The sequence below is a fragment of the Caretta caretta genome, chromosome 28, assembly GCF_965140235.1.
Source record: "Caretta caretta isolate rCarCar2 chromosome 28, rCarCar1.hap1, whole genome shotgun sequence".
Lineage (NCBI taxonomy): Eukaryota > Metazoa > Chordata > Testudines > Cheloniidae > Caretta > Caretta caretta.
Genome location: NC_134233.1, coordinates 1,220,014 through 1,247,995, shown reverse-complemented (window position 1 = coordinate 1,247,995; position 27,982 = coordinate 1,220,014). Strand labels below are relative to the sequence as shown.

Genomic DNA, 27,982 nt, shown 5'->3' with positions numbered 1-27,982 from the left:
AGCCTAGAGGCGAAGGGAGGTGGTTCATTTACCTCTTTATTCCACTAGAGGGCACAACCCTGGGAGCCAGGAGAGAACCCAGGAGTCCGGGCTCTCCCCTCCCCTTCCCTAACCCACTAGCCCCCCACACCTCCCAGAGCAGGGGAGAGAACCCAGGAGTCCTGGGTCCCAGCCCCCACTACTCTCACCCACCATCCCCCCTTCCCTTCCCAGAGCCAGGGAGAGAACCCAGGAGTCCTGGCTCCGAGCCCCCCCTGCTCTCACCCCCCCAGCCCCCCTTCCCCTCCCAGAGCTGGGGAGAGAACCCAGGACACTGTGGTCCCCCTCACCGGGAGGCGGGTTAGGGGGGGCCCAGGGTACAGCTCAGACCAGGAGCGGCCGGGACCCCCCCCCCCCCAGGAGGGGAATCAGGGGCTGGGGCCTAGGCCTGGGGGTGGGGGCAGGGCTGCAGCGAGGGGCTGCTGGGGACGGGGGGTGCCAGGAGCAGCCCAGGGGGCACACCCCAACCCTCGCTTGGTCAGGGCAATGTGCCCCCAGGAAACATGGAAAGGAAGGAAAGGGGGCTGGAGTGGGGGCTGCCTCCTCTTCACCTGTGACCTCCCGCAGCCCCACACAGCCCCAGTGCCCCACGGCCAGCGGCTGCCCCGAGACACCCCAGTCTGGCGACCCTGCCTGAGTCTGCAGGGAGCCTGAGCCCGTCGCTCCGAGAGGGGGAGCAGCTGGTGCCTGGCCCCGATTTCTTCCCTTCAGGGAAATAAAACAGCCCCCCCCTTGAGCTCAACACCCCCATCCTTACCCCACATCTGCTCACAACCTCCCCCCCCCCGCACTCTAGCCCAAGGGGGCTCGCGCAGCTGCCAGGCCGCCCTGGGGGAAAGCCGCTGGAGGGACGGGTTGGGCAACAGGAGCTGGGCTTGATCTGAGGATCCCACCGCTGACACCATTCCTCGCTATGGGGCAGGGGTCAGGGCCCCTCCCTGTACCGTCTGTGCTGTTGGGGTTGAGCTGGGCCCCCTACTGCCCCATATGGGGGAACTCTCAGCATTGTCCAGCCCCCACAGGGCCCGGGGCGTTCTAGTCCCTGGCCCCTCGGCCGTGCCATTAGTGCCAGGGCCCCCACCCCTCAGATCTTGCTGGAGGTGCCCTCGGGGGGCGTCGGCTTCTTCAGGGGCGGGGCCACAGTCAGCAGGGCCTGGACGGTCCGGGCCAGCGGCGCCAGGCTCTCCTCGTCCAGGACGTGCTGGGGCTGGCATAGGGCTTCCTGGGAGGAGAGAGGAGACGTTAGAGCTGGAGGCAGCTGCCTGGGCCTCCACCACCGGGGGGCGCTGGTGGAAGAAACCCACCGCTCACGGAGGGAGAGCCGTCGCTCTGCGAGGGGGCGGGAGGGGGACTTTAGAGCAGCCGGGACGCCGGGCCAGATGGGCCCCTTGAACCGAACCATTCCAGCGAGCCCTGTGCAAGGCCGACCCACTGGGGCCGTGACCCGGGTCAGGTTCTGTGCAGCGCCTGGCCCAAGGGAGCCCCCAGTCGCCACGGGACCCGTGAACCGCCCCCCTGACCCCACTGCCACGGGGCCAGCGGGCACCCGCCCGGCCACGCCAAAGCACAGACAAGCCAACGCAAACCAAGACAAAAGCCACACGGTGGGTTGGAGCGCTGCATTTCTCCACGAACACGACAGCGCGGGGGGCGTGACACACACGCGGCGGCTGGGACACGCCGGGAGGGGGGGGCGCACGTAGAACAGGAAATCGCCGAGAGAGAAGGACCCACACGCTATTTACACATTTGTACACGCCGGCCCGGCGGACGGGCTCGGCTTTCAAATATATATATCAAATATAGAGCCGTATAATTTAACCGCGGTACGGCAGCCGAACCGAGCTGGCCGCAGGGCAGCCCGTGGCCACTGAGAGGCACTGGCGAGCTGGGGAAGGGGGCGAGCTCGCACCCCAAGGGGGAGCCCGGAGCGGGGCCCACACCGGGGCTCTGGGACCCACAGCAGGTCTCCGCAGGAGGAGGCGGGTTTGAAGTGGGGCTGGGCAGCAGGGATCCAAATCCACCAGGCCCCAGAGGGAGAGGACTGACCCAGCCCCCCACCCCACCGCAGGTCTCTCTAAGGCACTAGGGGGGGCCGGGGCCCCCCACGGCTCCTCAGAAGCCCCAGAGCTTGCAATAGGCCAGGAAAAGCAGCGACATCACGGAGACATAGAAGAGGGCGAAGCCGGCGAGGGGCCCGGGCAGGGCGGGCGCGGCGTGGGCAGCAGCAGGGCTCTCCTCCGCGGCTCCGGGGCGCAGCAGGGCCCACAGGGTGCCCCGGAGCCGCCCGGCGTCCCCCTGGAGCACGTCGGAGGCGGAGCAGAGGGCGACCTGGGCCCGGCGAGGGAGACAAAGACAGGAGAGAGGTTAAGGGAGGTGCTGGGGGGCTGGCACTGGGGTGGGGGGCATGAGACCAGCTGGGGGCCCCCCTCGCCACGCGGGACTGGCAACCCTGCATCTGCCAGCACCCAGGGGACCCTGCTGGAGCCAGACGGGGAGGGGAGCGGGGCTGGTGGGTCAGAGCAGGGGGCGCTGGGAGCCAGGACTCCTGGGTTCTCTCCCCGGCTCCGGGAGGGGAGTGGGGGCTGGTGGATCAGAGCGGGGGGGGTGGGAGCCAGGACTCCTGGGTTCTCTCCCCGGCTCTGGGAGGGGAGTGGGGGCTGGTGGGTCAGAGCAGGGGGCGCTGGGAGCCAGGACTCCTGGGTTCTCTCCCCGGCTCTGGGAGGGGAGTGGGGGCTGGGAGCCAGGACTCCTGGGTTCTCTCCCCGGCTCTGGGAGGGCTGTGGGGGCTGGGAGCCAGGACTCCTGGGTTCTCTCCCCGGCTCCAGGAGGGCTGTGGGGGCTGGGAGCCAGGACTCCTGGGTTCTCCCCCTGGGGTCAGTGCTGGGTGCTGTACGACGGGCCCCACGCCCAGCTGGGGGGGCCGTGCAGGGTCTCAGCCCCAAGGCTGCTGCCGTGCGAAGGGGTGACAGGAGCCGTCAGCACCGGCCCGGCGCCGGCCCAGAGGGGTGGGCGCAGCAGGGGATTCTGGGAGGTGACCCCAAGTCATGCTGGGAGAAGAGCCCAGCGCTGGTCCCTCCGGCACCAGCTGGAAGTCCATACACTAGGCGTGCCCGAGGCGTGGCTTGTGTGAGGGGGCGTGGCTTCGCACCAGAGGGGCACAGCTTGTGTGAGGGGGCGTGGCTTCGCACCAGAGGGGCGTGGCAATCACATGAAGGGGTGGGGCCTGCACTAGTGCAGACACATGGGGGCTCCACGTTCTGCACGGCACAGAAATGAGAGACCCCCCCAGCCCACTCGCTCGCAGCCCCCGTGTTACCTCCGGGACCCCCATGCGGCGACAGGCCTCCAGGAAGCTCTCCACGTTCTTCCGACATTTGATCTTGTTCAGCTTTGGCTGTGGGGAGAGCAGAGAGGGGTGAGAGGGCCGGGAGGGGGGGCCGCGGGGGACTAATGGGGGCAGGGCTGGGGGGCTAAGAGGGGTGGGGGGCCAGGGAAGCCCAAGCTGCTGTCCCATCATGCGGATGCTCAGGTTTCGTTTCAAGAAGAAAGACGCAGACCAGCCCTCCGCTGTGCAGATAGACCCAGAGCCGGGGAGAGAACCCAGGCGTCCTGGCTCCCAGCACCCCCCTGCTCTGACCCCCCAGACCCTACTCCTCTCCCGGAGCCGGGCGAGAACCCAGGCGTCCTGGCTCCCAGCACCCCCCCCTCTACCCCACCAGCCCCTACCCCCTTCCAGAGCTGGGGAGGGAACCCAGGCGTCCTGGCTCCCAGCCCCCCCTGCTCTGACCCCCAGACCCTACTCCTCTCCCGGAGCCGGGCGAGAACCCAGGCGTCCGGGGCCCGGATCCCCACTCACCACGGCGGGAGACGGGACGTGGATGAAGGGCACAGAGCGCGGGCGCAGGTGGTTGGCCAGCTGGCACAGCACGGCCCCGTTGGCCAGGGCGTCACCCAGGTCCTCCGCCAGCGTCACGCTGAGCCGCGACTCGATGGCCTGCGGGGGGGAAGAGACGGGCAGGTGGGCGGGGCTCACGGACCCCCCCCCACGCACGCGCTCACTACAGGGAACTTAGTGAGCAAGGCAGGTATCTAGGGGAATGTCAAATTACTTCCCTGGGCAGAGCCGGGGAGAACCCAGGAGTCCTGGCTCCCAGCCCCCCCTGCGCTAACCCGCCAGCCCCCACTCCCCTCCCAGAGCCGGGAGAGAACCCAGGCGTCCTGGCTCCCAGCCTTGCAGTCCCTGGTGCGGGATCTCAGCCAGGCTTTCGGGGTCCGGGGGGCGGGGAGGTGTGCCGAAGTGGGAACGTTCTTAATGCTTTGTCCGAATACTGTGTGCGTGCCTCAGTTTCCCCACATGTCACTCCTGTATCTAGGGGGTGGGATTGGTGCAGCGACCCCTGGAGGCAGCTGTGACGGCGACTGGCTAATGGGGCTCAGAGACCGGCCCACACTCTGTAGGCTGATGGCCAGGCCCGTCCCCTGCGAGGAGCCAGCCGGAGGGGCCGGGAACAGCACCCTGGGGACCGGTTTGCCCAGGAGACAGACGAAGCCCAGGTGGTGGGGGGGAGGAGGCAGGGGCCTTTGGGGGGCGTGGGAGGGGTCCCCAGAGGCCCCGCACAGCGGGACTCGCTGCGTGGAGCTCGCATAGGGACCGGGGGGCTGAGCGCTCCCAGGGTGGAAGCTGGGGGGGTGGGTCGCAGCTGTACCTTGCGGAGCTGGGCTGTTAACTCCTTCTCGTCCATGTCGTGCGAGCCGGCCCGTAGCCGCAGGGGGTGCTGGGGGTCCGCACTGGAGTCGTGGGGGGTGCAGGCTGCGGAGAGGACGGCAGGGCTCAGGGGGACGGAGTCGCACGGCTGGTGGGGAGCGCGCGGCCCCGGGCAGGTCTGCAGGCCGTGGGCAGGATTCGAACCCCGGACCTGCAGAGCTGCCGGGCGCCACGGCAGGACCCCGGCCCGCCAGCAGAGGGGGACAGAGCCGCGTGGCACCACCTACCGGAGCCGGGCTTGATGGCGGTCCGCGACGAGGAGCGGAAGAGGAAGCTGCTGGGCTTCTGGGCCGAGCCGGGCTCCCGTGCCAGGGGGCTGGAGACCTGCGAGGGGGGGGACTCTGGGGGGCAGGGGGAGAGGGAAGGTGAGATCCTGCCCCACAGCACCCCCCAGTGGCACAGCTGGAATCTCAGTGCTGCAGGTCCCTTCGGCCAGGATCAGCTACCCCAGGGGGACCCGTGTCCCATGCCAGAGCCGGGAGAGAACCCAGGAGTCCTGGCTCCCAGCCCCCGCCCCACTTTAGCCCACCAGCCCCCACTCCCCTCCCGGAGCTGGGGAGAGAACCCAGGAATCCTGGCTCCCAGCCCCCACCCCGCTTTAACCCACCAGCCCCCACTCCCCTCCCGGAGCCAGGGAGAGAACCCAGGAGTCCTGGCTCCCAGTCCCCCTGCTCTAACCACCAGCCCCCACTCCCCTCCCTGCGGACACTCCCTGGCCATGTGTGTCCTGCTGCCCCCCTGCACCCCGAGTGTTACCCCGCCCCCCCCGCACTCACCCTGCTGCCGGGGCGTCTGCCCAGGGGACGCCGGGCTGGGGATGCCGGACGGCTGCTCCGTGACCTGAAACAGACATGGGGGGGGAGGAGGGGGGGAAGAGTTGGCCTGAGTCCCATGGGGTCCATTTCCCCCCCCAAACCCCTTCTGACCCCAGTTGCTCCCCGCTCACCTGGGCCCTCGGCTTCCTCTGGGGCAGGCTGCTGCTCTCTTTGGACGCCATCCTCAGCAGGCTGTAAGAGAGACAGAGAGGGTCAGGGGGGCGGAGGCCAAGACACCCCCACCCGGCCCCGGCGGGGGGCCTGCCCCCCCCACGTACCTGTCCCGCTTCTCCAGCGCCTGGCTCCGCAACACCTGCTGCTGCCGCTCCCTCTCCTGCCAGATCTGCAGTGTCTCGGGACGCCTCCGCTCCTCGCTGGGGGGCTCTTCCTGGGGAGGGCTGGGCCTGGGGGGAGGGATTGGGGGCATTGGTGGGGGAAGGAGAACCCAGGCCAGCACTCCGCAGCTTAGTTTCCCCTCCGGGGGGGATGTGGGGAGGTGTCAGGTGAGAGGATAACAACCTACTACAGCTGAATGACGACTAAGACCCCTCGCCAGGCGCCGAGATGTGCCCACCTCCGGGACAGGGCAGCTGGTGACACGGGGAACCCTCGCTGAGATGGAGCCATCTCTGGGGCGGGGCAGCTGGTGACACGGGGACCCCTCACCTGTCTCGGAACAGGCGCTAACCAGCTGCTGCTCACCTGCTGTTCGGCACCTTCTCCCTGACATCGGCTCTCTGGGGAAGGCTCCTCTCTGCTTTCCGCTTCTCCTGGGCACAGAAGGCAAGAGGGAAAGGGTTAGGGAGAGAATTAGGAATGCACGAGTCCTGGCTCCCAGCCCCCACTGCTCTAACCCCCCCAGCCCCAGTTCCTTTGCTGCGGTCCCATTTGGGGAGGGCTCTGGGCCCGCAGGTACGGCTCTGCCCCACAGCTGTGCCCCCAACTGGCAGGAGCAGGGGCCTGAGCCGGAACTATCCCTCAGAACTACATCTCCCAGGATGCAAGAGCCTCACTCTGAGGCCAGACCAGGGTGCACCGTGGGAGATGAGTCTATCTAGGGACCCCAGCCACAGAGGGAACAGAGGCTTGAGGCACCTAAATTACACCTCCCATGATGCAACTGCCTCCCTCACCCTGAGGCCAGACCGTGGGGCACCATGGGAGACGTAGTCTGACTAGGGAGCCCGGCCCAGCGGGGAGAGTGAGAGGCGTGAGGCGAGCGAACCACAACTCCCCCGAGGCAGGGCGGCAGCGGCGCCCGAGAGACGGATTTCAGGGTTCGAATATTTGCCAGAAAACCTAAATTCTCTTGGGTCTGGGGGCAGAGCCATGACCCCATTTTGGGCCCAGTGTGATACCTCTCTCTGCCCCGGGCCAGTTCCTCCCCTCACCGCCTAGGGGGCAGCACCCCCTGCTGGAAGAGAGGACATCCAACAGGCCCAGAGCAGAGCACTGCATCCTGGGAGTTGTAGTCTCCCTGACCCACACACTGCGGGTGCGCCCAAGCCCCCACAATCCCCCTCACCTCCGCCGGGGCCGCGCCCTGCGAGCTGCTCTCCGGCTTGCCCGCCTCCTCCTCCTCCACGCTGCTGTCGATGAAGTCGATCTGCTCCAGCTCTCCGTTGGCTGTGGGGAGGAAAGGGTCAGCGGGGCGGCTCCGCTCCCAGGTGCCCAGCGAAGCCCCGGCAGATGGGGGCTGCCTGGCACGTGTACATGTGGGGACCCCTCACGGCCGGGCCAGACAAACGCGGGGGCTCACGGATCACCTTTGTCTGCGGCAGGCACCTCCCCATGGGTAACCCTGGGACCCCGGGAGCTGGGGTCGCGCAGGATCTGGGGCGAGGGAATCCCACCTGGGGGGACCAGACTCCGCTCACCTGCCCTGTCCCGCTTCTCCTTCAGCTGGCGGGGATCACGCACCAGCTCTGCGATGCGGAACGACAGGTCGGAGAACTCGTCTGTGGACTGAGAGAGCAGAGGAGGCGGGTGACTCTCGGGCAGGGCTCGGGGGGCGCAGAGGGGGTCAGACGCCGGAACTGCCCGGCGCGGGTGAAACGGACCGACCCACGCAACTGACTGATCCATGCCGCGCACAGGTGAAACTGACCCACAGCAGCACCTAACCAAGCCATGTCTCCCGTCTGCCACCCAGCTCCTCCTCGCAGTCCGCTGGCTCCCAAGCAGCGCTGGCCTTGCCTTGGAACGTGGGCCCCTGACCCACTGCCCATCGCCGGGGGCTAGGAAGGGGGGCCATCGCTGCCCTGGGTGCTCCAGATGGCACCAGCACCCAGGAGAGCAGCGCTTGGCTGGGGGCTGCGCGGTCCGTACCTCGTTCCCAGACCACCGCTTGCTGCCGCTGTCGACACTGTTGAAGCCGGAGTCCAGGCCGCCGTACTGCCGGCCGGGGTAGAGCTCGTCGGAGAGGCTGAGGGGCAGAGAGAGGGACGGGCGGGGGAGGAGGGAGAGGGGCTTTGAGATCCTCTGGCGACAGGTGCAGGAGAAGGCGCTTCACAAACCAGACCAGAGCCTGGAATCAGAGGGGCAGGGGAGTGACGGAACTTGGCACTTCCTCCCCAAGCTCTCAAGAAAGGGGCAGATCCAGAAATAAAACCCAGGAGTCCTGGCTCCCAGCCTCCCAGCCCCCACTCCCCTCCCAGAGCCGGGGCGAGAACCCAGGAGTCCTGGCTCCCAGGGGTTGGGGAGCCCGGTGGGTTTGCATCTGCTGGAGGGGCAAGCGGTGGGAACAGGATGAGCGTCGGAATCCACAACGCCCAGCAGCACTGGGCTGCCATGTGGGGGCCGGACAAGCCGGGTCGATCCCAGGTCCCCCCCACCCCGGTGAAGCTCTCTTACCAGGTGCCGAAGCCGGTGGGCCGGCTGGCCCGGGCGAAGTCGGCTAGGTCAGGCACCGCTTTGCTGCAGGCTTCCAGGTTGAGGTATTTGAAGATGTGGATTTTGCCTTTCAGGCAGATCTGGGGCGAGAGACGGGGGGCTCCTTAGGGCTGCGCTGAGGGAGCCCCCACCCCCTTACAGAGTCACAGGCCAGAAGGACCCATGGGATCTGACTCTGGCTTTCACCAGCAGCCCACCCCCAGACAGGCTCCAGGCTGCATCGGGAGAGAGGGAGGCTCCCCTGGGGAGGCGGGTCCCATGTCAGTCACCCACACTGTGGAAAAATCGGTGCCTCGTTGCCCAGTGGGACAGGCCTGGCTTTACTGCCCTGCCCGCCCCCCCAGCCCTCCTTCCCCGGGTCAGTTTCCTTCCATCCCGTTGCCCCCGGGGCCCCGCCCTGGCTCACCTGCGCGGGCGGCGACTGGAGGGGGTTATTGTCCAGCAGGATGGTCTGCAGGTGCCGGAGGTGCCGGTAGCAGACGGGGATTCGGGCGATCCGGTTGCAGGAGAAGTCCAGACGGACCAGGGGCAGCTCCGACAGCTCTAGGAGAGGCAGAGGGGCCCGGTGAGTGTGGCAGGGGCCATTGGAAACGCCCCAGCTGCGCCACGGCTGGGATCTGTGGGGAGTCCCAGCTCCGCCCAGCACCCCCTGGTGCTGGGGCATGGGGGCCACGGTGAGCTCAAGGAGATGGGGGGCTAGAATCAAGACCCGGACCCATCTCCCAGGGTGCTTGAACAAGGAGAAAGGGCCCGAAAGGTATTTGCGCTCCGGCCCTTTAACTACCAGCTCACTGGGCTCGCAGGATTGGTGGCTTCCGTTCCCACCCTGTGCTTGATTGGCTGGAAGGGCTCCTGCCCCGGGATTTAAAGAGACAGAGAGGGGCACTGACCTTCAGGCAGGGCTGTTAGCTGGTTCCTCCGGACGTTCAGGTCTCGCAGGGTCTCCAGCTGGCCCATGCTGGCTGGCAGGGACTGGAGTTCATTGCAGCTCACGTCCTGGGGGGAGAGGTTGGTTTAGCAGGGCCTGGCGGTGGGGGGGAGCAGGAACACCAGCCCCCAATGGGAGGGGTTCGTATCTCGCTGTCAGGGCCTCAAAGGGAGCGGGGCGTTCGGGGCTGGCCGGGGAGTGAAGATCACACAGCGGGGGCGCATGGAGGCACGATGGAATGACGCCGCCCTGGGGCCAGCCCTGCCTGCCAGGGGAGAGTGCCCCGCCTGAGCCCCCCACCCCGCCCCCTGCAGTGTCAGGTTTTCCCTGGCAGTCTCCCAGCCCCGGCCAGAGCCTGCGAGGCGGGAGGGACCTGGCGGAGCCGTGAGCCCTGCGGGGTCCCCGTTTTGCAGGCCAGGCCCCAGCGCGCCCACCGGCCCCACTCACCAGCTGGCGCAGGTTGCTCAGCGAGCCCGTCTCGTCGGGCAGCGAGGCCAGCTTGTTGTTGCTGGCGACGAGGACTTTGAGGGGCAGGAGACAGAGGCAGGGCGGGAGGGAGGTGAGCTGGTTCCGGCTGCGGGGGGAGAAGGAGCCGCTAGAACCATGGGAGGAGGGAGTCAGGCCCCAACACAGGGATCTGGGCAGTGTCAGCCCCCTTTGAGGGGCACGCCAGCCCCTTCCCCAACTGAGTCGCTCATAAGTGTGGGCCTGGGGCCCCCGGAGCTAAGAGGGCCCAGGAACCCAGGAACCAAGCCATGGTGTGCCAGCCACGAAGATCCCTCCAAGCTAGGGCCAGTGGGTGCCAACGGGGCCGGATCCCCCGGATTTTGCAGGAGCTCTGGATCCCTCCCCCCCGGCCCGGCTGGTACCTGAGGTTCAGGTAGGTGAGGGACTGCAGGTTGGCGATGGCCGGCGGGATGGTCCGCAGGCAGTTGTGGTACAAGCTCAGGCCCTCCAAGGAGACCAGGTGGCAGGCGTCCTCGGGCACTTCAGCAAAGCGGTTCCGGGAGAGATCTGGGCGTGGGACAAGAGGGGAGGCCGTTAGATGCCGCCCACTGTCTGCACCGAGCTCCTGGGCATCCAGGTGTCCTGCTACAGGCAACTTGCCCGCCCAGGCCCCCCAGGAGGGGTCTGTCAACCCCCTCCCCCCCCAGCACGCACACACCAAGGGCAGGTTTTCCTTAGCCTGCTCCCTGCAGAGGCAGGGCGGGCGACCCAGTCTGAAGGGGCCTCGTTAGCTGGGGAGCAGCCCGAGAGCGTGGCTGGCCAGGCGTGGCTGCAGAACAGCTGGGGTGGGTCGGGGGTACCCTCCTGAACCCGGTGTCCAGCTGGCGTTCCCGACTGTCTGCAGCTCACGCAGAGAATGTCTTTGGGGCTGCAAACTGGAGCAAGGGGATGTCCACGCAATTGCTGGGGGAGGGGGGCTGGAAAAGGGACCTTTCTCAGTTTTAGAGGGGAAACTGAGGCAGGGTGGCCAAGCCAGGAAGATGTGTCCTGTCTCCCAACCCCTGCTCTAAACACCAGACCCCACTACCCTCCCAGAGAACCCAGGCGTCCTGTCGCCGTGCCCCTGCTCTAACCACCAGAGAACCCAGGTGTGAGGCCGCGTACCACCGACAGAAGGGAGGTGGGGGGACATGTGCCATGTAATTCCTGTAAATCGACCTCACATAGGCCAATTTACATCTGCAGGGAGATACAGCCTTAGTCCCTCCACCTCGGACAAGGGGGATCAGGGCCCAGCCCGAGCCCAGAGGGGCTGGGGGGAAAACGCCACGCATGGCCGTGAGCACAGCAGTATTGGGTGGGAGCCCTTTAAACAGCTGGACCTGTGTTTGCTCGACACAGCTCCCAGAGAGATTTCGCCTCCCAGCCCAAGAGCAGGGTCATGGTTAAATCCCCCCCTGCGGAGAATTCAGACCCAACCCATCCCAAAGAGAAATGAGGAAGGGGAGAGATTTGTGCAAACGTTACATAGTTTCACTTTTCCTCATCACACTGATCAGCACTGGATGCCTTTGGGGAAGGTCTGCAAGTCTCTTGCTGCAAACAAGACCCTTGCATCCTGGCTCCCGGGAGCAGAGAGGCCACGGCCCAGCCGGGAACGAACCCAGGAGTCCTGGCTCCCGGGAGCAGAGAGGCCACGGCCCAGCCGGGAACGAACCCAGGAATCTGGGTTAGAGCCAGAACTGGAATCCCGCTGTTCCCACTGGTGTAATAACAGGAGGGGGCAAATTGTGATTTCCCCAAGAGCTAAACTGAGGCGAGAGAGTTTTCCCACCACAAATTGGTTTGTCTGAGCTTCTCTTTCCTCTCCGCGTTTGTCCTCCCGGCTCCGCACCTGGGGCAGGACACTGGCTCCAGCCCGGGCAGAGACTCACCCCTCTGGGTTTTGTTGTTCTGGGAAGTCCTGGAGGCACAGAGGAGCTAGCCGGCCGTGCCGCGTGTGGGTTTTCAAACAGCAGCAAGAACACTGCCATAGACATAACTGGAACGGGCCGTCTCAGAGCTCTGAACACGAGGCTTAAGCGGTTTAAAAAAATTCCTGGCTTCTTACAACAATTTGCTTTCTACAGGCATTAAAAACTGGGCACCTTTTAAGGCCAAATTGTGCCATTTGTTGTGGCACTTGTCGCGAAGAGAATTTCAGCCATTGAGGCAAGTTTGTCTGTTTCTTTCAAATACAGGTTTGAATACCTGCATTTACGCGAGGGACACAAAGGGCTTTGATGTGTCTTGTACCAGGAGTGACAGGCTTTTTACATGGCGGGAGCGGGTGAGCGGGGGGGGGGGGGTGGGGGGGGGGAAGGCGAGACGGAAGCAGGATTAGTCGTCCCAGGCAAGCAGAGAGCGAGCGGCTGGGAGCCGAGGCTGGACAAATCCAGCCTGGAAAGAAGGCCCCCCAATTTGACCAGCGAGGGGGACGAACCGTGGGGACAAGGTGGTGGAGCCTCCGTCCCCGGCCATGTTTAAATCCAAGGATTTCCCCCGGTAATCGAGATGCAGGAGCTCAGACGGGAGGACCTCAGGGTTGATACAAGGCCGCGATCGGCACATTTCGGCACCCAAATACCTTTGGAAGTCTGGCCTGACGCCACCACACAAGTCCCTTGGAGGGACACAGGAGAGAATGACCCTTCCTGCCTCCCCCTCTCATATTCGGGACTCAAAGCTCTTCGGGGCCGGGACGGGCTCTTCTTGTGGGTCTGTGCAGCACCTGGCACAATGGGGGGCCCTGATCTCGGTCGGGGGGTCCGGGCAGAGCCTGGCACAATGGGGGGCCCTGATCTCGGTCAGGGGGTCCGCGCAGAGCCTGGCACAATGGGGGGCCCTGATCTCGGTCGGGGGGTCCGCGCAGAGCTTGGCACAATGGGGGGCCCTGATCTCGGTCAGGGGTTCTGGGCAGAGCCTGGCACAACAGGGGTCCTAATCCCAGCAGGGCTCCTGGGCTCTCCCCTAACCCCAGGACGGAGGAGGACGAACAGCCGAGCTTGCCGGCCTGGAACGTTCCAAGTCGCCGGGGCTGCGAGCAGCTGGCAGGAGACCAGCCCAGCACTCATCGCCGAGAGAAGGGCTGACTCAGGAGCCGTTTCCCTGCACACACACGCAGGCTCCGGGCCGCAGCCGCCGGCAGGGTAAATGTTTTGTTGACCGCGCGACACAGAGGCCCAGCCAAGCTGCCAAGAGGGTATGGAACTTGGCACAGAGTGCGCAAGCCTCTGGCAGGACCCGGCCAAGGAGAAGAGCCGTTCCAGCAAGACATTGACGAGGATCAGTCCTGGGCACTGGCTCTCTCTGGGCTGAAATGAACAAAGCTTTAAAAGGAGACGCTGGAAAAATCAGAGAGGGGCGGAGAAGAGCCACAAAATGCAGAGGAAAAGCAGGACAAGGCTGGAAGGACAAAGCCAGCCGCTTTCCCGTGGGAAACAGGGCACCGATGGGAGTCTCTTTGGCCCAAACACCCTGGGGCAGAGGTGGATTGGCCATCTCTCGACGCCGTCCCACCCGGCCTTTCGGGGAGAGACGCCTTTGCCCCGCCAAGCGACTGGGTGCCATCCAGGGCCGAGGGTGAAACCTCTGGCCTGCACTTCACAGGACATGGGACCAGCTGACGAAAAGTCTGCGAGTAAGAGGGAAATGGGGCCATGTGACAGCCCACACCATTTCCCCACAGAACAGCACAGCCCTCGGGAATGGGGGTAGCACACACCGCACACTGCCGTGACGCACAAGTCTCCTTACAAAGCGCGCAGCGCGGGAGGGGATCTGTTCCCAGCCGATCAGAGCCCCCCACGCACCACCCCTCCGGCACCGGGGCTGCCTGTTTACACATTAACCGCACACGGAACAGGGGAATTCCGGCTCCGGAGCCGATTTCACGCCCCAGTGAAGTCCGAGGGCCAGCCAAGAACTAAGGCAGGGCCGGGACTTGCACCAGCTTTCTCCCTCCTGCCCAGAGGAGGCGACGACCCCACCTTGATGGGGGAGGGGGGTATTGGGCCCAAGTTCTAGGATTCATGGGACAGGCACACTCATGCCACCTGCAGAGAGGAATGAAACTGGCATCTAGTGATTAGTGAGATCAGGGCCCGGTCGTGCCAGGCGCTGCCCAGACACATGGCGAGAGACAGGCCCTGCCCCAGCTGAGATTAGGGCCCCGTCGTGCCAGGCGCTGCCCAGACACACGGACAGGCCCCTGCCTGAGGTTGGGTGGGAAAACAAAGCACTCTCTTTCCGGGCTCTCCAGTTGAGCCCCTGAGAAACGCGGGGATCCCAAGGAGGAGCCCTTTGGAGAATGCGGCTTTTAACAACGAACAGAAAACGCAGCCGGCAGCTGGAACGATGCCCCAAGAGCTACATGCCCCGGCCGAATCCCCGTGAGGGTGCGGGTAGCTGTTCCTGGGAGGCTGGGAAGGCGAGGCAAAGGGACCCTGTAAGGCTGCACAGAGAGACAGAGACCAGGGGCTGAGAGAGCAAACAATTCCCCTTTTGTCATGGAGGGCAGGATCCTGCGAGCTACGACCCCCAGGGTGGGATCTTCCTTTCATCTCCAGAGCATGGAGCCACCCGGGGATGCCCCAGCCCCTCGTCCCATGGCAGGCCGAAGCCCAGCCACGGGACCGCGGGCTGCGCCAGCAGGCTGTGTAAACACACAGCCATCGGGCCGCAGCTGCCGCTCCCGTGCAAGGCAGGAAGTGGAGGCAGCCTGCACTTGAAACTCCTAGACAGATCTAAAGACTTGGCCGAGGAAACCGACCCCCTGGGGGACCCTCTCTACCAAAGTACATGACTTCGTCCCAGAATAGCTCGTAGATCCGCAGCCTTCCCGGCCCACAGGCCGCCTCTCTCCGGAACTGGCGTCCAGAATGGCGAGTTATTCCAGAATGGCTAAAACACGCCGGTAAACCCCGATTTCCCCGCCGGGGCTAAGGATCCGAGCCACGTGCCACTGGAGGGTTTGCTAGCATCCGACGGCAGGCTAATGCCTGCGGCTGTTCTGCCGGGCGATGCCGACAGCTCGCGTCTTAGCCGTGACAGAGCTTTTGCTTTTGGAATTGGCGTCTACTGCCATGAAATCATTAGTATCGGACCCGAGCCCCCTCACAATTTCCTGCAACTCTAGAAATTTAAGTTAATAAAAATATGGGGGCAGGTGGGGGAAGCAATGCTCAGGGATCAGGTGCACGCCGGGTATGGCAGAGGCAGGCTGGAGGAGGAGTCGGGAGCGAGCAGAGACCAGGCTTCTTGGGCACAGAACGAGTGGGAGCGGCAGGCGTGCGGGATTTCGTCGGACAAAAGCCTCCTGCCGCGGGGTGTTTCTGCTGCGGTTGGGGAACCGGGGCTAGGCAGGCGCTTTGCCGGACTCGCAGCATCCATTTCTCCTTCCAATGGAGCGGGGCCCCGACTATGGCGCACGGCTCATGCCTGACACTTGGAACTCCTCAGGGTGGGGCAGGGGGCACCTAAGGGAGATGTCAGTCGTCCAGTCTGGAACTGGGTTGGGACACCCCATTCCCTTGGATATTATTAACGATCCCAAGTGACGCACCCCAGGCCTCGGAGGGGCGTAGCTCCTAGGCCAAAGGACACCCTTTCTGTTCCCAGCCGGCACATTTGCCAGGTGGCCGCGGGCAGAGGAAGTGACAGGGTGAATTCAGAGAGGAGCCCACGGCCGGCAAGGCCCAGGTGCAGGGAAGGGCCCCGAGGCCGACCAGGGATGGCATGCAGATCGCTCCTGAGGAGACTCCGAGCTGGGCTGGGATTGCTCACTGTGGCTAGCGAAGGCAAAGGAGGTGCTGGCCTGGGGGGAGGTCAGGGACCGAGGGAGGCTGGAGAGGAGGCTGTGAACCAGCAGATGACAGAGGGTGCGGACGAGCCCCCCCCCAGTAAGAGCAGCAGGAGGCAAACAGCCCAAGTGGTTTGAAGACAGAGCTCAAGGGGTTTATGAACGAGACTGTGACAGGCGGGCAGGAATCGGAGCACGCCGCAGGAGAGCGATTTCTAGCTGGCCCAGCGCCCCTTCGCCGATGGGCATCTGGGTTGATCGGCTGCCCTGGGCTCGTGCCGTGGCAGTGGGTCGTACAGGCGAAAGGTGGCCCGGGCAGCTGCCGCCGGCCGGACAGCCCCCCGGGGGAGGCGAAAGCAAAGCGACGCAGCGGGCCCGGACCGGCTGAAACGCCAGCCTCTGGCTAAAAATACAAAGCAGATGTTCCCCTTCTCGGCTGACGGGGCAGCTCCCTCTGCATTCCACGCACGGGGAGCCGCAGGTGAGACATTCTGCTGGGCCCAAAATAACCCGCCGGCAAGCGCGCGGGGGGGGGTTAGAGCAAGTGCCAAGGGAAAGATTAGAGCGGCCAGCCGGCTGGCTTCGGGGGGGAGGGGGACAACACGGGGCCTGTCCCCTCTAGGGGGCGCCGGCTCCCATCCGGCCCCAGGACAGGGATTGGCTGGCTCCAGGAGTGGGGGTATGCGGGGAGGTGTATGGCCGTTGGGCACAAAACCATGTCTCATGCTGCCCAGGCCAGGGCTGGGGGGCGCGGTAAAGCCCCTCCTGGCTCCTGGGAAGGCAGGGGCCTGGGGTGGGAGTCTAGGGAGATTCCACCCCCTTACAAAGCTCAGAGGGCCCCCCCACCCGTCTGCTGGAGCCCCATGTGAAGGGAGAACAAACAAACGCTCACTGACGGGTGAACAGCTGAGACCGGGGGGGGAGGGAGTTCTGTGTTTGAAGTGACACCTCCCCTGCGGCCCCCACCCCGCTCTACTGACCTACCTAAAAATAGCCCTGGTGGAGAGCCACAGATTGTATTCCCGCTACTCCCATACAAGCTGCCTGCCCGCCGGGTTTGCCGAAAAACCGGCCCGTAAATTGCTCGCCAGAGAATGGGCCCCTTTTTCTGGAGCCTATGGGGCAGGTGAAAGGCAGCACGACAGAATGGTTAGAGCAGGGGGAATCTCTTCAGCTCTACTGTGGCCTCGAGCAGCGACCCCATGCCTCAGTTTCCCCTCCTCAAACGCAAGCGAGGTTGCCACCTGCCCCTTGGTAAATCTGCAGCCAGGAGGCGGCACAGAAGACAGCAAGCAGGACCGCCGCTGTCCGAGTGACGCCACCCGAAGCGCTGAGCCGCGATGGGGGCAGGCCCCGAAGCGAGGGGCAGAACCGGAGGATGATCCCAGACTCATTTCCTGTTACAAGCCAGGCCCTGGGAGAGTTTCAACACGCTGCAGACGTACCTGGCAGAGCTGTCTCCTTGTGGGGGGAGGGAGCAACCCAGCCACCCTTCTGAGTCAAGAGCCTGGCTTGGTCACGACTCTGGGTTATATTCCCCGTGCCGAGCAAGTCCCTGTACCCCCGTGCCTCAGTTTCCCCCTCTGTGCACATTACTCTCCGGGGTTCATAACCGCTCTCTGGGGTCTGATGAAGTGAGCTGTAGCTCACAAAAGCTTATGCTCAAATAAATTGGTTAGTCTCTAAGGTGCCACAAGTCCTCCTTTTCTTTTCTCTGGGGAAGATTCCTCTCACGACCCACCGCCCTGGGGTTGTGCAGTGCTGGCTCCAAGGTGCTATCGCATCACACCTGATACCCACTGCGCCCGCCAGAGCTCATTTCCCAGCCCCCTCGCCGCGGCCAGGTCTGGAACAGGTGGGACGGCCGCAGCCAACTCCCCGGGGTGGGTAGGAGCTCTGGGAAGGGCTGTCGACAAAGCTGGGCCCGATGCCAGCTTGCGATATGACGGCAGCTTTGTCTCAAAGATGGCTCCGGGTCCTCGGGAAACGTGGCGAGGGCGCTGGGCGAGGACCCCGGAGAGCAGGGATTCGCTCCTAGCTCGGTCCGTCTCCCTGAGCACGACCGGCTCGTGAAGATGATCTCGGCACCTTTGGGGATCCGGGCCCGGTTCACGGCACAGACGTTCAGCACCTAGGGACTCTCGCTGGATTCCAGGGTTCTCCATCTCTCGAGGGCCACAGCCAAGAACAGACGCTCTCCTGGAAGACGATTTTGGCCAGCACAAGCTCTTGGGCTCAGGACAGGGGAACTGGGGAGAATTTTCTAGCCTGGGTAAAACAGGAGGTCACAGCAGCTGGGCTAAACTCTGGGACTTCGGCATTTCTCTTGTGGCAAACAAGGCCACTCCAAACGGTCACTGAGGATTTGCCGTCACCTGCTGCTGTAGGGGGGAGGAACGCCGGGATCTCAGAGAACGTCTGGGCACGGTTGCAAATTCTTTCATTCCCAGGCTTGCCTCGGTGCCCGCAGGGTGGCTCCGAAGAGCTGGTAATTCCCCCAGACTCAAAGCATAGAAGAGTTTGCTTGTCTTAGGCCTAGAAACAACATTGGCCTCCCCCTCCCGCCTCTTAATAGCCCGTTGTTTGGTGGAAGAGAAAGGCTGTATTGTTTGCAGCCACCTCCTTTCATGCTGGCTGGGCCTCCAGCGGCGTACTGCACCAGATAGTGACATCTGCCTTCGCCCCGAGGACGTCGGCCGAACTGGAGATGGTCCAGAGAACCCTGAAAACGGGGGAAAGAACTGAGCGTGTTGGCCTAGAGAAGACGGGGTGGGGGGCGGAGGGGGATGCCAACTGGTCTGTGTCCAATTAAGCTGATTGCAAGGAGATTTAGGGCAAAAGGTACGGCTGAGCTGGGGCCCAGGGGGGCATTAGGAGGAGAAATCGGTGCCATGAGACTGGTCAGTTCTTTCCGGATTTCGGTCGGACGCCAGCAGGCCTGGGGTGGCCGGTCAGCGTCCGTGGCTGCCGTCCCCTGGCACGGGTAACCGAGAGCGGCTGGGGGCGGTGCGTGGCGTTCTCCGCCAGTCCCCTGGGAGGCCAGGCAGGGCGCGGCCGCCAGCAGCGCACAGAGGGGCTGTGGCAATTCTCGTTTCCGAGCAGCCGGCAGGATGTGGCTTTCGAGCCGGCAGCGTTCTCTGGGTGCGCTGCTGGCTCCGGAACCTCCTGCCACTGCCTCGGCCAGTGCCCGCTTCCTCCTTCGCGCACCATGTGACGGGGGACGGATCCAAACCCAGGCGGCACACAGGGGTGGGGGGGAGCCCAAATCCCCTCGACGCACCCCCCTCAGGGAGGATGCCCTCGCGTGGGCTGAAGGGACCCTGCCGCGCCAGAGGGGACCATTAGATCACAGAAATGTAGGCCTGGAAGGGATCTCAAAGCCCCTTGCCCTGAGGCGGGATTATGCAGATCAGGACGGGTCTGACCTCCCGTGCGGCACTGATGGCCCCCACCTACCCTGGAGGATCTGTGCCCCAGGAAACACCCTGCCTAGCCCTGAGCAGCAAAGGGAAGGAGGGTATTTGGGTGGGGGAGACCCCAAGCAGGGAGTCAGGATGCCTGGGTTTGCCTTAGTCTCCCCATCCTGCCGTGCAGGAGGGACCTAGCCCCGTGATCCTCCCACACCAGGGTAGGGCATGGGGGTTGCTCCATTGTCAGCCGAGAGTCTAGAGGGGATGTCTGGGAGCCCGAGGCTGCCTGCCTGCCCGCCCCCCCACCAGAGTCATGGTTGGCCCACAGAGACAGATTTACCCGGCGGGGACGCTTATCCTGGTCACCCTCAGCTCAACCCCCTGCCCCAGGAGAGCGTCCACACTGGGTTAGGGGAGTTATCCTGGGATAGCTAGATTGGTATGAAACGAGCCAATCCGGTCCATACAGTGAGCAAGCCCCAGCTTTGAACCAGTTCGGTTCTTAGCCCCAACATGTCCAGCTGGGGGGCTGGCCTAGACTGAACCCTTGTCATCATCTCCAGTGATCCCTGGCCCGTCTTGGGCCCATGGCACCCGTTAGCTCCTGGCCCTCTCGGGGGTCGTGATCTTGACGTATTTATAAAAAGCTAACCCGGCCTCACTCTGGTTCCACCTGCAGCACCCTCTCCCCCCCCCCCCCCCCCCCCGGCCCCCGAGATAAAAACAAGGCTGTATCACCCAGCCCAACCGAGGACAGCGTGTGTTGCGCAAGGCTCCCGAGTTCCCGTTCCACGCCCAAAAGACACCACAAAACGAAGCCGCTGAGCTGAGGGGAACGCACTGAACCAAGGGGCACACATTTCAGCAGGAACGTGCTGCTCCGGCAGCGGGCGTCACGGGGACTCGATTATGGGGAGGGAATCCCGGGGCAATTTGATCCGGCGGAGAAAGGCAGGACAGGGCCCAGCAGCTGGAGTTAAACCCAGCCCCGTTCCAACGGGAAACGAGGCACCGTTTTTTCCTCATGGCGTAGGTGACTCGCCATTGGCACAAGCTGCCCAGGCCAGCAGGGAGACTCCATCTCTTGTGAGGCAGGCCAGAGCCTTTCTGGGAGATGTTCAAGGCCAGCCCAAGGTGTGGGGCTCCATACGGGCGACCAGGGTGAACTCTCTGGCCTGGGCTAGGCAGGAGGTCGCGCTCTAATGGACCAGCGGAAGCAGCCCAAGGCCAGCTGCTCATCCCCTGCCCAGGGGAAACTGACAACGCAGCAATAGGAAATGCTTTATTAGCTCGGCCTGACACGGGAGCACCAGAGCGAGGCCTGGGGACGGCACATAGTGGTTCCTGCCTGACAGAGACCCTGGTGGGCGGCTGAGCCTCCGGCCAGCACCTCCAAAGGGCAGGAGACAAGTCCCCCAGCCCCAGGGGCACAGCAGCAGCTCCATGGGCACTCAGCCAGAGGGGTCAGGCAACAGCCCCAGAGGTGCCAACTACGCCCCAAACCGGGTGTACTCTCCGTCTTCCCCCACCAGAGCTTTCTCCTCCTGTGACAGGACTGGCCGATCAGCCGTCCACACCACCCCTCTCGCCCTCTTTGACCTTCCCGCCCCCCTCAGCCCACAAATCATGCAATCAACAGGCCCGTCACATTGGTCACCGGCTGGGGTGTCCCGCCCCTTTCCCACCCTTTGATTTTTAAGCCTTTTTTTTGTTTTGTTTCTAATTTAAATGTTCACAGCTGCACAGAATCACAGGGGGGTTGGTTCGACAATCACTGAATGATGTAGCTGCTGAGATTCACAAAGCGACAACGTCAAAGTATCACAACAAAGTCTCAACGGGGCAGGTCAAAATACACAAAGCAAACGGCCTGAGATCCACGCATCAGACCCCCGTCTGCTCTTCGTTGGCTAAGCCCATTGGTAACTCACCTACTTCCAAAGTCCGGAGCCCTGGACTTCAACTAGTAAGTTCTCAAGTCGCAGATTTCTTCCTTTGCCTACCTGTACATTTCAGTTGTGGCTGGAATATATATCTGGCCCTGTGGGTGTGTCCAGGGAAATCAACGCTGACCGATAACAATCGAAACCAGGTTATGGCCAGAAAGAACCATCGAGTGACCTCCGGTACATTACAGGCCATTACAATACTTCCCCCAGCTCACCCTGCATGGAGCCCAGTCGTCTGTGCTGGGCTAACGCATCTCCCGGAAAGGCTCTGGGCTGGGTTGGACACCATCCAGAGATGGAGAATTTGCCACTTCCTTTGGGAGTTTGCTCCCCTGGTTAACTGACCTCTCTGGGAAAAATCGGTGCCTCATTGCCCATTGGAATGTGTCTGGCTTCAACACCCAGCCACTGGGCCTCGTCCTGCTGTTCTCCACTGGATCAAAGAGCCCTGTATACCTGGGGTTTCCTCCCTGTGCGGGTACGGGAGTGCCAGACGGCACCGTGAATCTACGCACTGACAGATCAGACTGCAGCGAGTGCAATTAACGACCCAGGGCTGGAGCGGCCTTTGAAATCTCTGCCTCGTCCTGCCTGGCGGGTCAGAGCCGAACACAGTCAGCCCAGCCAGGACTCCCGCTTCCATTGCTGGCTGAGGTGCATTTCAGCCCCCCAACGGCATGGGTATGGCAGGGTTCAGAGACACGGACCGGTAACGGAGATGGAGTGTGGCTACCCTGCGCTTCAGGCACTCAGAGAGGGGAGACAGAGGAAGTGTTCTGAGTTTGTGCAGCGCCTAGCGCCAGAGCGGACCAGGGCTCCCAGACACTACCACAATACACCTAACAAATAACGCCCAGCACCTAGCACCGGGGGTCCCGGGACTCAACAGGTGCTCCTGCCACACAAGTACAGACAAAGTGACTTGCCCAAGGCCACGCAGACAATCCATGACTCAGTTTCCCTCATCTGTAAACAGATACCTCCACTGTCTGAGGGAGTGATGCTTTGCTGGGGGTGGGGCTCTTGGCTCCCACAGGAACCGGTGCCAGCCCCGTGTCCAGATGGAACCAGATCCAGTCCTAAGGACTGAGCAGTAGCACGGGAGAGATGCTGTTTCGTGCCCCACGGCGGGGGCTCGGGGTCTAGCTCTCCAGCTGCAGCAGAGACAGAGGATGGAGCACGCTGGAGCCCGAGTCCTTATCGTGTTCCTAGAGGCCCCCTGGCCCCGGCACACAAGCCCCAGCCGGCCGAGGGAGGTTGCAGCGCAGCCCCTCACCCAGCGCTCTGGGCACGGGATCCGGAGCCGGGTTTGCTCATAGCTGAGCTGAAGGAAAAGCTGGAGTCAGCAGACAATTGACTCACACGCTGCTGAGCAACAGAGGGGATCTGGGTCACAGCTGGGACTGAGGCTGGCCTGGCAGGGCCCACCCGAAACGCAGCCGAGGTCTCAATGGCTTCGATTATTGCAGACAGGGCAGGGGGCTGGTGAGAAGGGGCTGGCAGCTTTCCAGCTGGCGCAACGACCATGTTATGCCAACACAACCGGCTGGGAGCTGGCCCTGCGATTCGGGGGAGAGCAAGGGGACGTCAGGGAGAACGTCATAGCCTTAGGGAAGTCACGCCCCTTTGTGCCTCAGTTTCCCCCTGGTGTATGTTGCTAAGTGAGGGCTTAGCTGAAGGAAGGACGATATAGCGGGCCTGAGACACAGGAGACCTGGATGTAGGAATCCCCTTGCTCCAGCAGACACCCTGGGTGACTTTGTGTGAGGCAGGCTGCTTTTCCATGCCTCGGTTTCCCCATCTGTGCAATGGGGATCATAGGCCCTCCCTGCCTCCCAGGAGGATCAATACATTAGAGCGTTGGGAGGGAGAGGTGTACCTAAGGCAGACACACAACCCCTCGTGCCTCAGGGCTGCAGCCGAGCTAACTCCAGGGTCAGGGCGAGACGGGAGGGCAGGTGACCCCACACCTTCCCGTGGCAAGGAGTTCCGCAGGTTAACTGTGCGCTGCACACTTCCTCTTATCTGTATGGAACCAGCTGCCTATTCCTTCGGTGCGTGACCCCTGGTGTGTGTGTGTTGCGTGAGGGGTAAATAACACTTCTCTCGTCCCCTTCTCCACTCCAGTCATGACTGTATAGACCACTCGCAGGGCTGTGTGAGCAAGCCCCCCTCCCGCCGTTCGCAAACCAAGTTCGGCCGGGGCTCTGTCACTGCCCCACAGTCTGCGCCTCAGTTTCCCCCCTCTGTCAAATGAGCCTGACTCCACCCACCAGTCACACAGTTCTACTCCCGAGTGGCTCCCCCAGAGGGGGTGGGATGACCGGGGCTGTTCGTTCGAGCCCCTTCCCAGCTTGGACAGCAGAGGCAGAAGGAAGCAATTTACACGGTAGGGCCTAGGTTACAGTGCTGTCACTTGTGAACTCTGACGTGACTGAAAGCTCACCAGGGCCTGGCCTCTCCTTTCAGGGACTGCCCATTTCCCCGCCAGAGGAACGGCGACCTGACGCCGTTCCTCCCACGGCCTCCAACACCCTGGCACCTGCAGCGCGGACACACCCCAAGCTAAGTCCTCCTCTGCTCTGAACAAAGGCAAAACCGGGCTGAGCTCGTTGCTGCAGGCTTGGGAACGTTTCGGGGGTGGGGGGGAAGAGTCTAAATACAGGAATGAAAACATCCCTCCCGGAGGTTCAGCAGGCAGAGGAAATAAACCTTTAAACACAGCCTGCGATTAAAATAAACTTTGAATTGCAGGCTCCTGAAACGACCCGGTTCCCCTTCACGCTGCCGGTGCTTTTCCAGGAGCCGTCCTTCTCGGGAGAGCTGAAGCAGTGCTGGGTTTTCTAGTACAGCTCGTGAAGAGCTTGGGATAAAAAACCTGCAGCGTGAAATCCCCGACCTCGCCTTACAGCCCGTGACAGCTGGTGGATTTGCGGCACAGAAAGCTCTGCGGCTTTAGGCTTGTTCTGGCAACAGGCCTTGGGCCCGGAGAGAGACAGAGTTACAAGAGGGACAAACCGGCAGCGTCCAAGTGGAACACACGCCGTTTTACGAGGGGGACGCGAGCCAGCGTGCTGAACAAGGCACAGTCAGAGCTGAATTCCCTCAGGGCTCCCATGCCAAGGGTGTCTTTGTGGCCAACCTACCTACTGTCCCGCGGCGGAGCGGGGCCCATGGAGGGGAGACACGGCCTACGCCAACCTACCTACCGTCCCGCGGCGGAGCGGGGCCCATGGAGGGGAGACACGGCCTACGCCAACCCACCTACCATCCCGCGGCGGAGCGGGGCCCCTGGAGGGGAGACACGGCCTACGCCAACCTACCTACCGTCCCACGGCGGAGCGGGGCCCCTGGAGGGGAGACACGGCCTACGCCAACCTACCTACCGTCCCGCGGCGGAGCGGGGCCCCTGGAGGGGAGACACGGCCTACGCCAACCTACCTACCGTCCCACGGCGGAGCGGGGCCCATGGAGGGGAGACACGGCCTACGCCAACCTACCTACCGTCCCGCGGCGGAGCGGGGCCCCTGGAGGGGAGACACGGCCTACGCCAACCTACCTACCGTCCCACGGCGGAGCGGGGCCCCTGGAGGGGAGACACGGCCTACGCCAACCTACCTACCGTCCCGCAGCGGAGCGGGGCCCCTGGAGGGGAGACACGGCCTACGCCAACCCACCTACCGTCCCGCGGCGGAGCGGGGCCCATGGAGGGGAGACACGGCCTACGCCAACCTACCTACCGTCCCGCGGCGGAGCGGGGCCCCTGGAGGGGAGACACGGCCTACGGCAACCTACCTACCGTCCCGCAGCGGAGCGGGGCCCCTGGAGGGGAGACACGGCCTACGCCAACCTACCTACCGTCCCGCGGCGGAGCGGGGCCCCTGGAGGGGAGACACGGCCTACGGCAACCTACCTACCGTCCCGCAGCGGAGCGGGGCCCCTGGAGGGGAGACACGGCCTACGGCAACCTACCTACCGTCCCACGGCGGAGCGGGGCCCCTGGAGGGGAGACACGGCCTACGCCAACCCACCTACCGTCCCGCGGCGGAGCGGGGCCCATGGAGGGGAGACACGGCCTACGCCAACCTACCTACCGTCCCGCGGCGGAGCGGGGCCCCTGGAGGGGAGACACGGCCTACGCCAACCCACCTACCGTCCCGCGGCGGAGCGGGGCCCATGGAGGGGAGACACGGCCTACGCCAACCTACCTACCGTCCCGCGGCGGAGCGGGGCGGGGCCCCTGGAGGGGAGACATGGCCTACGGCAACCTAGCCTGGATCCCGCTCCATCTTCTCCAGGTGAATGAGGAGTTTCAGCAAGTACCCCTGCCCCGGGCCCCCTGCCTGCGCTTCGGGGTTTGCCATCGCATTCTCCCAAGTCCAAATATTGCCTGCACCGTCGGAAATGAGCAAGAGCCCCCGCGAGGAACAGGAAGCCGCCTCGGGGAAGGGAAGAGTGCCACCTGGCAAGGCGCTACGGGGGGCGCTGAACGAAAGGGACAGAGAAAAGCCCCACCCCGCTCCCCCCACGCAGTTTTGACACAAGTCATCATCTGCCCACCGCAAAGCTGCTCGGAAAAGGGAAGAGAGCAACTTCTTCTCTGTTTGCCAGAACATGCCACAGCACAGCCAGGGGAAGTGACTGGCCTGAGGTCACCCAACAGATCAATGGCAAAGCTAGGAATGGAACCCAGGAGTCCTGGCTCGCAATGCCCCTGCTCTGACCCAGCAGCCCTCGCTCCCCTCCCACAGCCAGGGAGAGAACCCAGGCGTCCTGGCTCCCAGCCCACCTGCCCTAACCTACCAGCCCCCTCACCCCTCCCAGAGCCAGGGAGAGAACCCAGGCGTCCTGGCCCCCACTCCACTGAACCAAGCCAATATTCCATGAACTGACATATTACTTGTAACAACAGAATGTAACGAAATGGGTTGGAAACCCTTTAAGCCACCAGCAGAAGAAGGAAGTTAAGTCCCCATGACTCAGCCTTGCCACTCAGACCCAGAGCACCCCAGAACGTCTGTCCTCTGTGGGCCTTAGTGCTCCTGCCACGCCCCCAGGGACCACCCCCAGCAGCTACACCGCAGCAGCTTGCCCCTGCTCAGCCCCAAGCCCTGGGGATCAGGGCTCGGCAGCTGCACAGCCCTTAGCAAGTCAGCTCGAACAGGGCGAGATTGGTGCAAAGCAGCTGTACAGGAAGCGGCCCGGCACGAGTATCGTAAACAAAGAGGAGGGCAAATCACAGGGGTGGTACAAAATCTGGGGCCAAGGGACTCGCGTGGCGAGACTGCAAGGGGGGTTCCCCACAAACCAGTCATCGGGTGAGAAACCAGAGGGTGCAGAGAAGAGCCACAAGGATGTGAGGGCGAGAAAGGGAGAGACCTAAGGATCTCTAGTACCAGGCTTCCCACAGGGCCACCCCGTGTCTCGCCATCCCGTCCGCATGTCCCCGTCCCTGCCCTGACAAAGCACCCCGGGGGCTGTGCGTCTGCCTTAGCTGCATGCGAGCACCCCCAGGAAGAGAAAGGATGCCTCGGGAGACAGGGGCTGCCCTGGGAATTCAGGAGAGCGGGGTTCAGTTCCTGCGTGATCTTGGGAAAGTCAGGTCAGCTCTGCCTCAGTTTCCCATCTGTAAAATCCCTTTGCCTTGTCTGTAGGTTGCCTCCTATTTGCACCATAGGGCCCCGATCTCGGGGCGACCGTAACACCCATCTCCAATCCAGTCAACGGTCCACGAAGTCACCCGTTTCGGAGCCGTTTCACTTCCAGGTGCCTCAACGGCGCACCGTTCGCAAGTTTCCTTGTTTGCAGGAGAGACGCTGGTGGAGCCAGACGGACGGCGACCGGGACAAAGTGACAAAGTGTAGCAGTGACCCGGGCTACAGGCCGGCGCCAGGCCTGGACTGGCACCCCGGACGCTGCCCGGGGCCGGCGAAGGCCATCGCGGGGCTGAACGGCGCGGTGCCCTGGGGCACAAAGGGCCGTGTGTCTGGCCCCCCCGGCCCATCAGAACGGCTTTGTCTCGGCAGCTCCGGCCCCCGGGCGCCCAGCCCCCGGGGAAGCCGCCGACGCCAGAGCCAGCAGGAACGGGGTGCGAAGAGCGAGGGGACGCGGGCGAGCACCCCGGGGTGCGGGGCGTGGCTACACCCCGGGGGGCAGGATTCGCCCATGGGGAGGGTGTGGGGGCCCGGAAGCAGCTGGGGGGCAGAAACCGGGGGGGGGGGTGGCAGGGCGGGGCACCCAGGGGCAAAGTAAAGGGGGCGGGGCCTGGCAGGGCGATGTGATGACAAGGGTGCAAGGGGGCGGGGCCTGGCGAGATGGGGGCGGGGCATGGGGGAGCCTCCACAGAGAACAGGGGCTATGAGGGGGACCAGGCAAAGGAAGAAGGGGCGGGGCCGGGCGCGAGGGGGGCCGTTGGCGGGGGGCGGGGCCGGGCGCGAGGGGGGCCGTGGGCGGGGGGCGGGGCCCGGCGCGAGCGGGGGCCGTGGGCGGGGGGCGGGGCCCGGCGCGAGCGGGGGCCGTGGGCGGGGGGCGGGGCCCGGCGCGAGCGGGGGCCGTGGGCGGGGGGCGGGGCCCGGCGCGAGCGGGGGCCGTGGGCGGGGGGCGGGGCCCGGCGAAAGGGGGCGGGGTCTCACCGGCCTGGGTGGTGTCGCTCAGGTCCCAGCGCCGCGCCGCGCCGCCCGGGAAGAGCCGCAGCCGCCGCCCCGCCAGGCTCAGGCTGCCCGACGCCGCCGCCTCCTCCAGGGCCCGCTCGGTGGCGGGCCCGCCGGGCGCGGGCGGCGGGGGCAGCTCCGGCTCCGCCTCGCCCGCCGCCATCCCGGGACCCGGGGACTCCGCTCGCCGCGGCCGCCGCTGCGAGACTGGCCGGCTGAGGCCGCGAGGGGGAGCCAGCCCCAGC

At 64.4% G+C, this 27,982-nt stretch overlaps 1 protein-coding gene across 3 annotated transcripts; it reads right to left on the bottom strand.

Moving 5' to 3' along the window:
- Nucleotides 1–18: 18 nt before the first annotated feature.
- LRCH4 (leucine rich repeats and calponin homology domain containing 4) lies at nucleotides 19–27,924 on the bottom strand. Of its 3 annotated transcripts, none has more exons than XM_048833655.2 (18): nucleotides 27,720–27,923; nucleotides 10,312–10,456; nucleotides 9,890–10,016; nucleotides 9,405–9,510; nucleotides 8,921–9,057; nucleotides 8,476–8,594; nucleotides 7,951–8,047; nucleotides 7,500–7,587; nucleotides 7,148–7,248; nucleotides 6,325–6,392; nucleotides 5,901–6,026; nucleotides 5,754–5,814; nucleotides 5,584–5,647; nucleotides 5,035–5,148; nucleotides 4,749–4,852; nucleotides 3,899–4,036; nucleotides 3,359–3,436; nucleotides 19–1,261 (listed from the first exon to the last, which is right to left on the bottom strand). In XM_048833655.2, the coding sequence occupies exons 1-18, from the start codon at nucleotides 27,898–27,900 to the stop codon at nucleotides 1,124–1,126; spliced, it is 1,992 nt and encodes a 663-aa protein (XP_048689612.1). In that variant the 5' UTR covers nucleotides 27,901–27,923; the 3' UTR covers nucleotides 19–1,123. The 3 variants fall into 3 exon arrangements, with proteins under 3 accessions (XP_048689612.1, XP_048689611.1, XP_074980184.1); XM_048833654.2 differs by lacking the exon at nucleotides 19–1,261 and adding an exon at nucleotides 1,644–2,370 and having other exon boundaries at nucleotides 27,720–27,924; XM_075124083.1 differs by lacking the exons at nucleotides 19–1,261; nucleotides 27,720–27,923 and adding exons at nucleotides 1,644–2,370; nucleotides 17,174–17,336.
- Between the last annotated feature and the right edge of the window lie 58 nt (nucleotides 27,925–27,982).

Coding starts and splice junctions, on each gene's coding strand:
- LRCH4 (XM_048833654.2), bottom strand. CDS start 27,900: ATGGCGGCGGGCGAGGCGGAGCCGGAGCTGCCCCCGCCGCCCGCGCCC. Junction 7,588..7,950: donor AGCGGTGGTCTGGGAACGAG/GTACGGACCGCG, acceptor CTGCTCTCTCAG/TCCACAGACGAGTTCTCCGA. Junction 4,037..4,748: donor TAACAGCCCAGCTCCGCAAG/GTACAGCTGCGA, acceptor TCCCCCCCGCAG/GCCATCGAGTCGCGGCTCAG.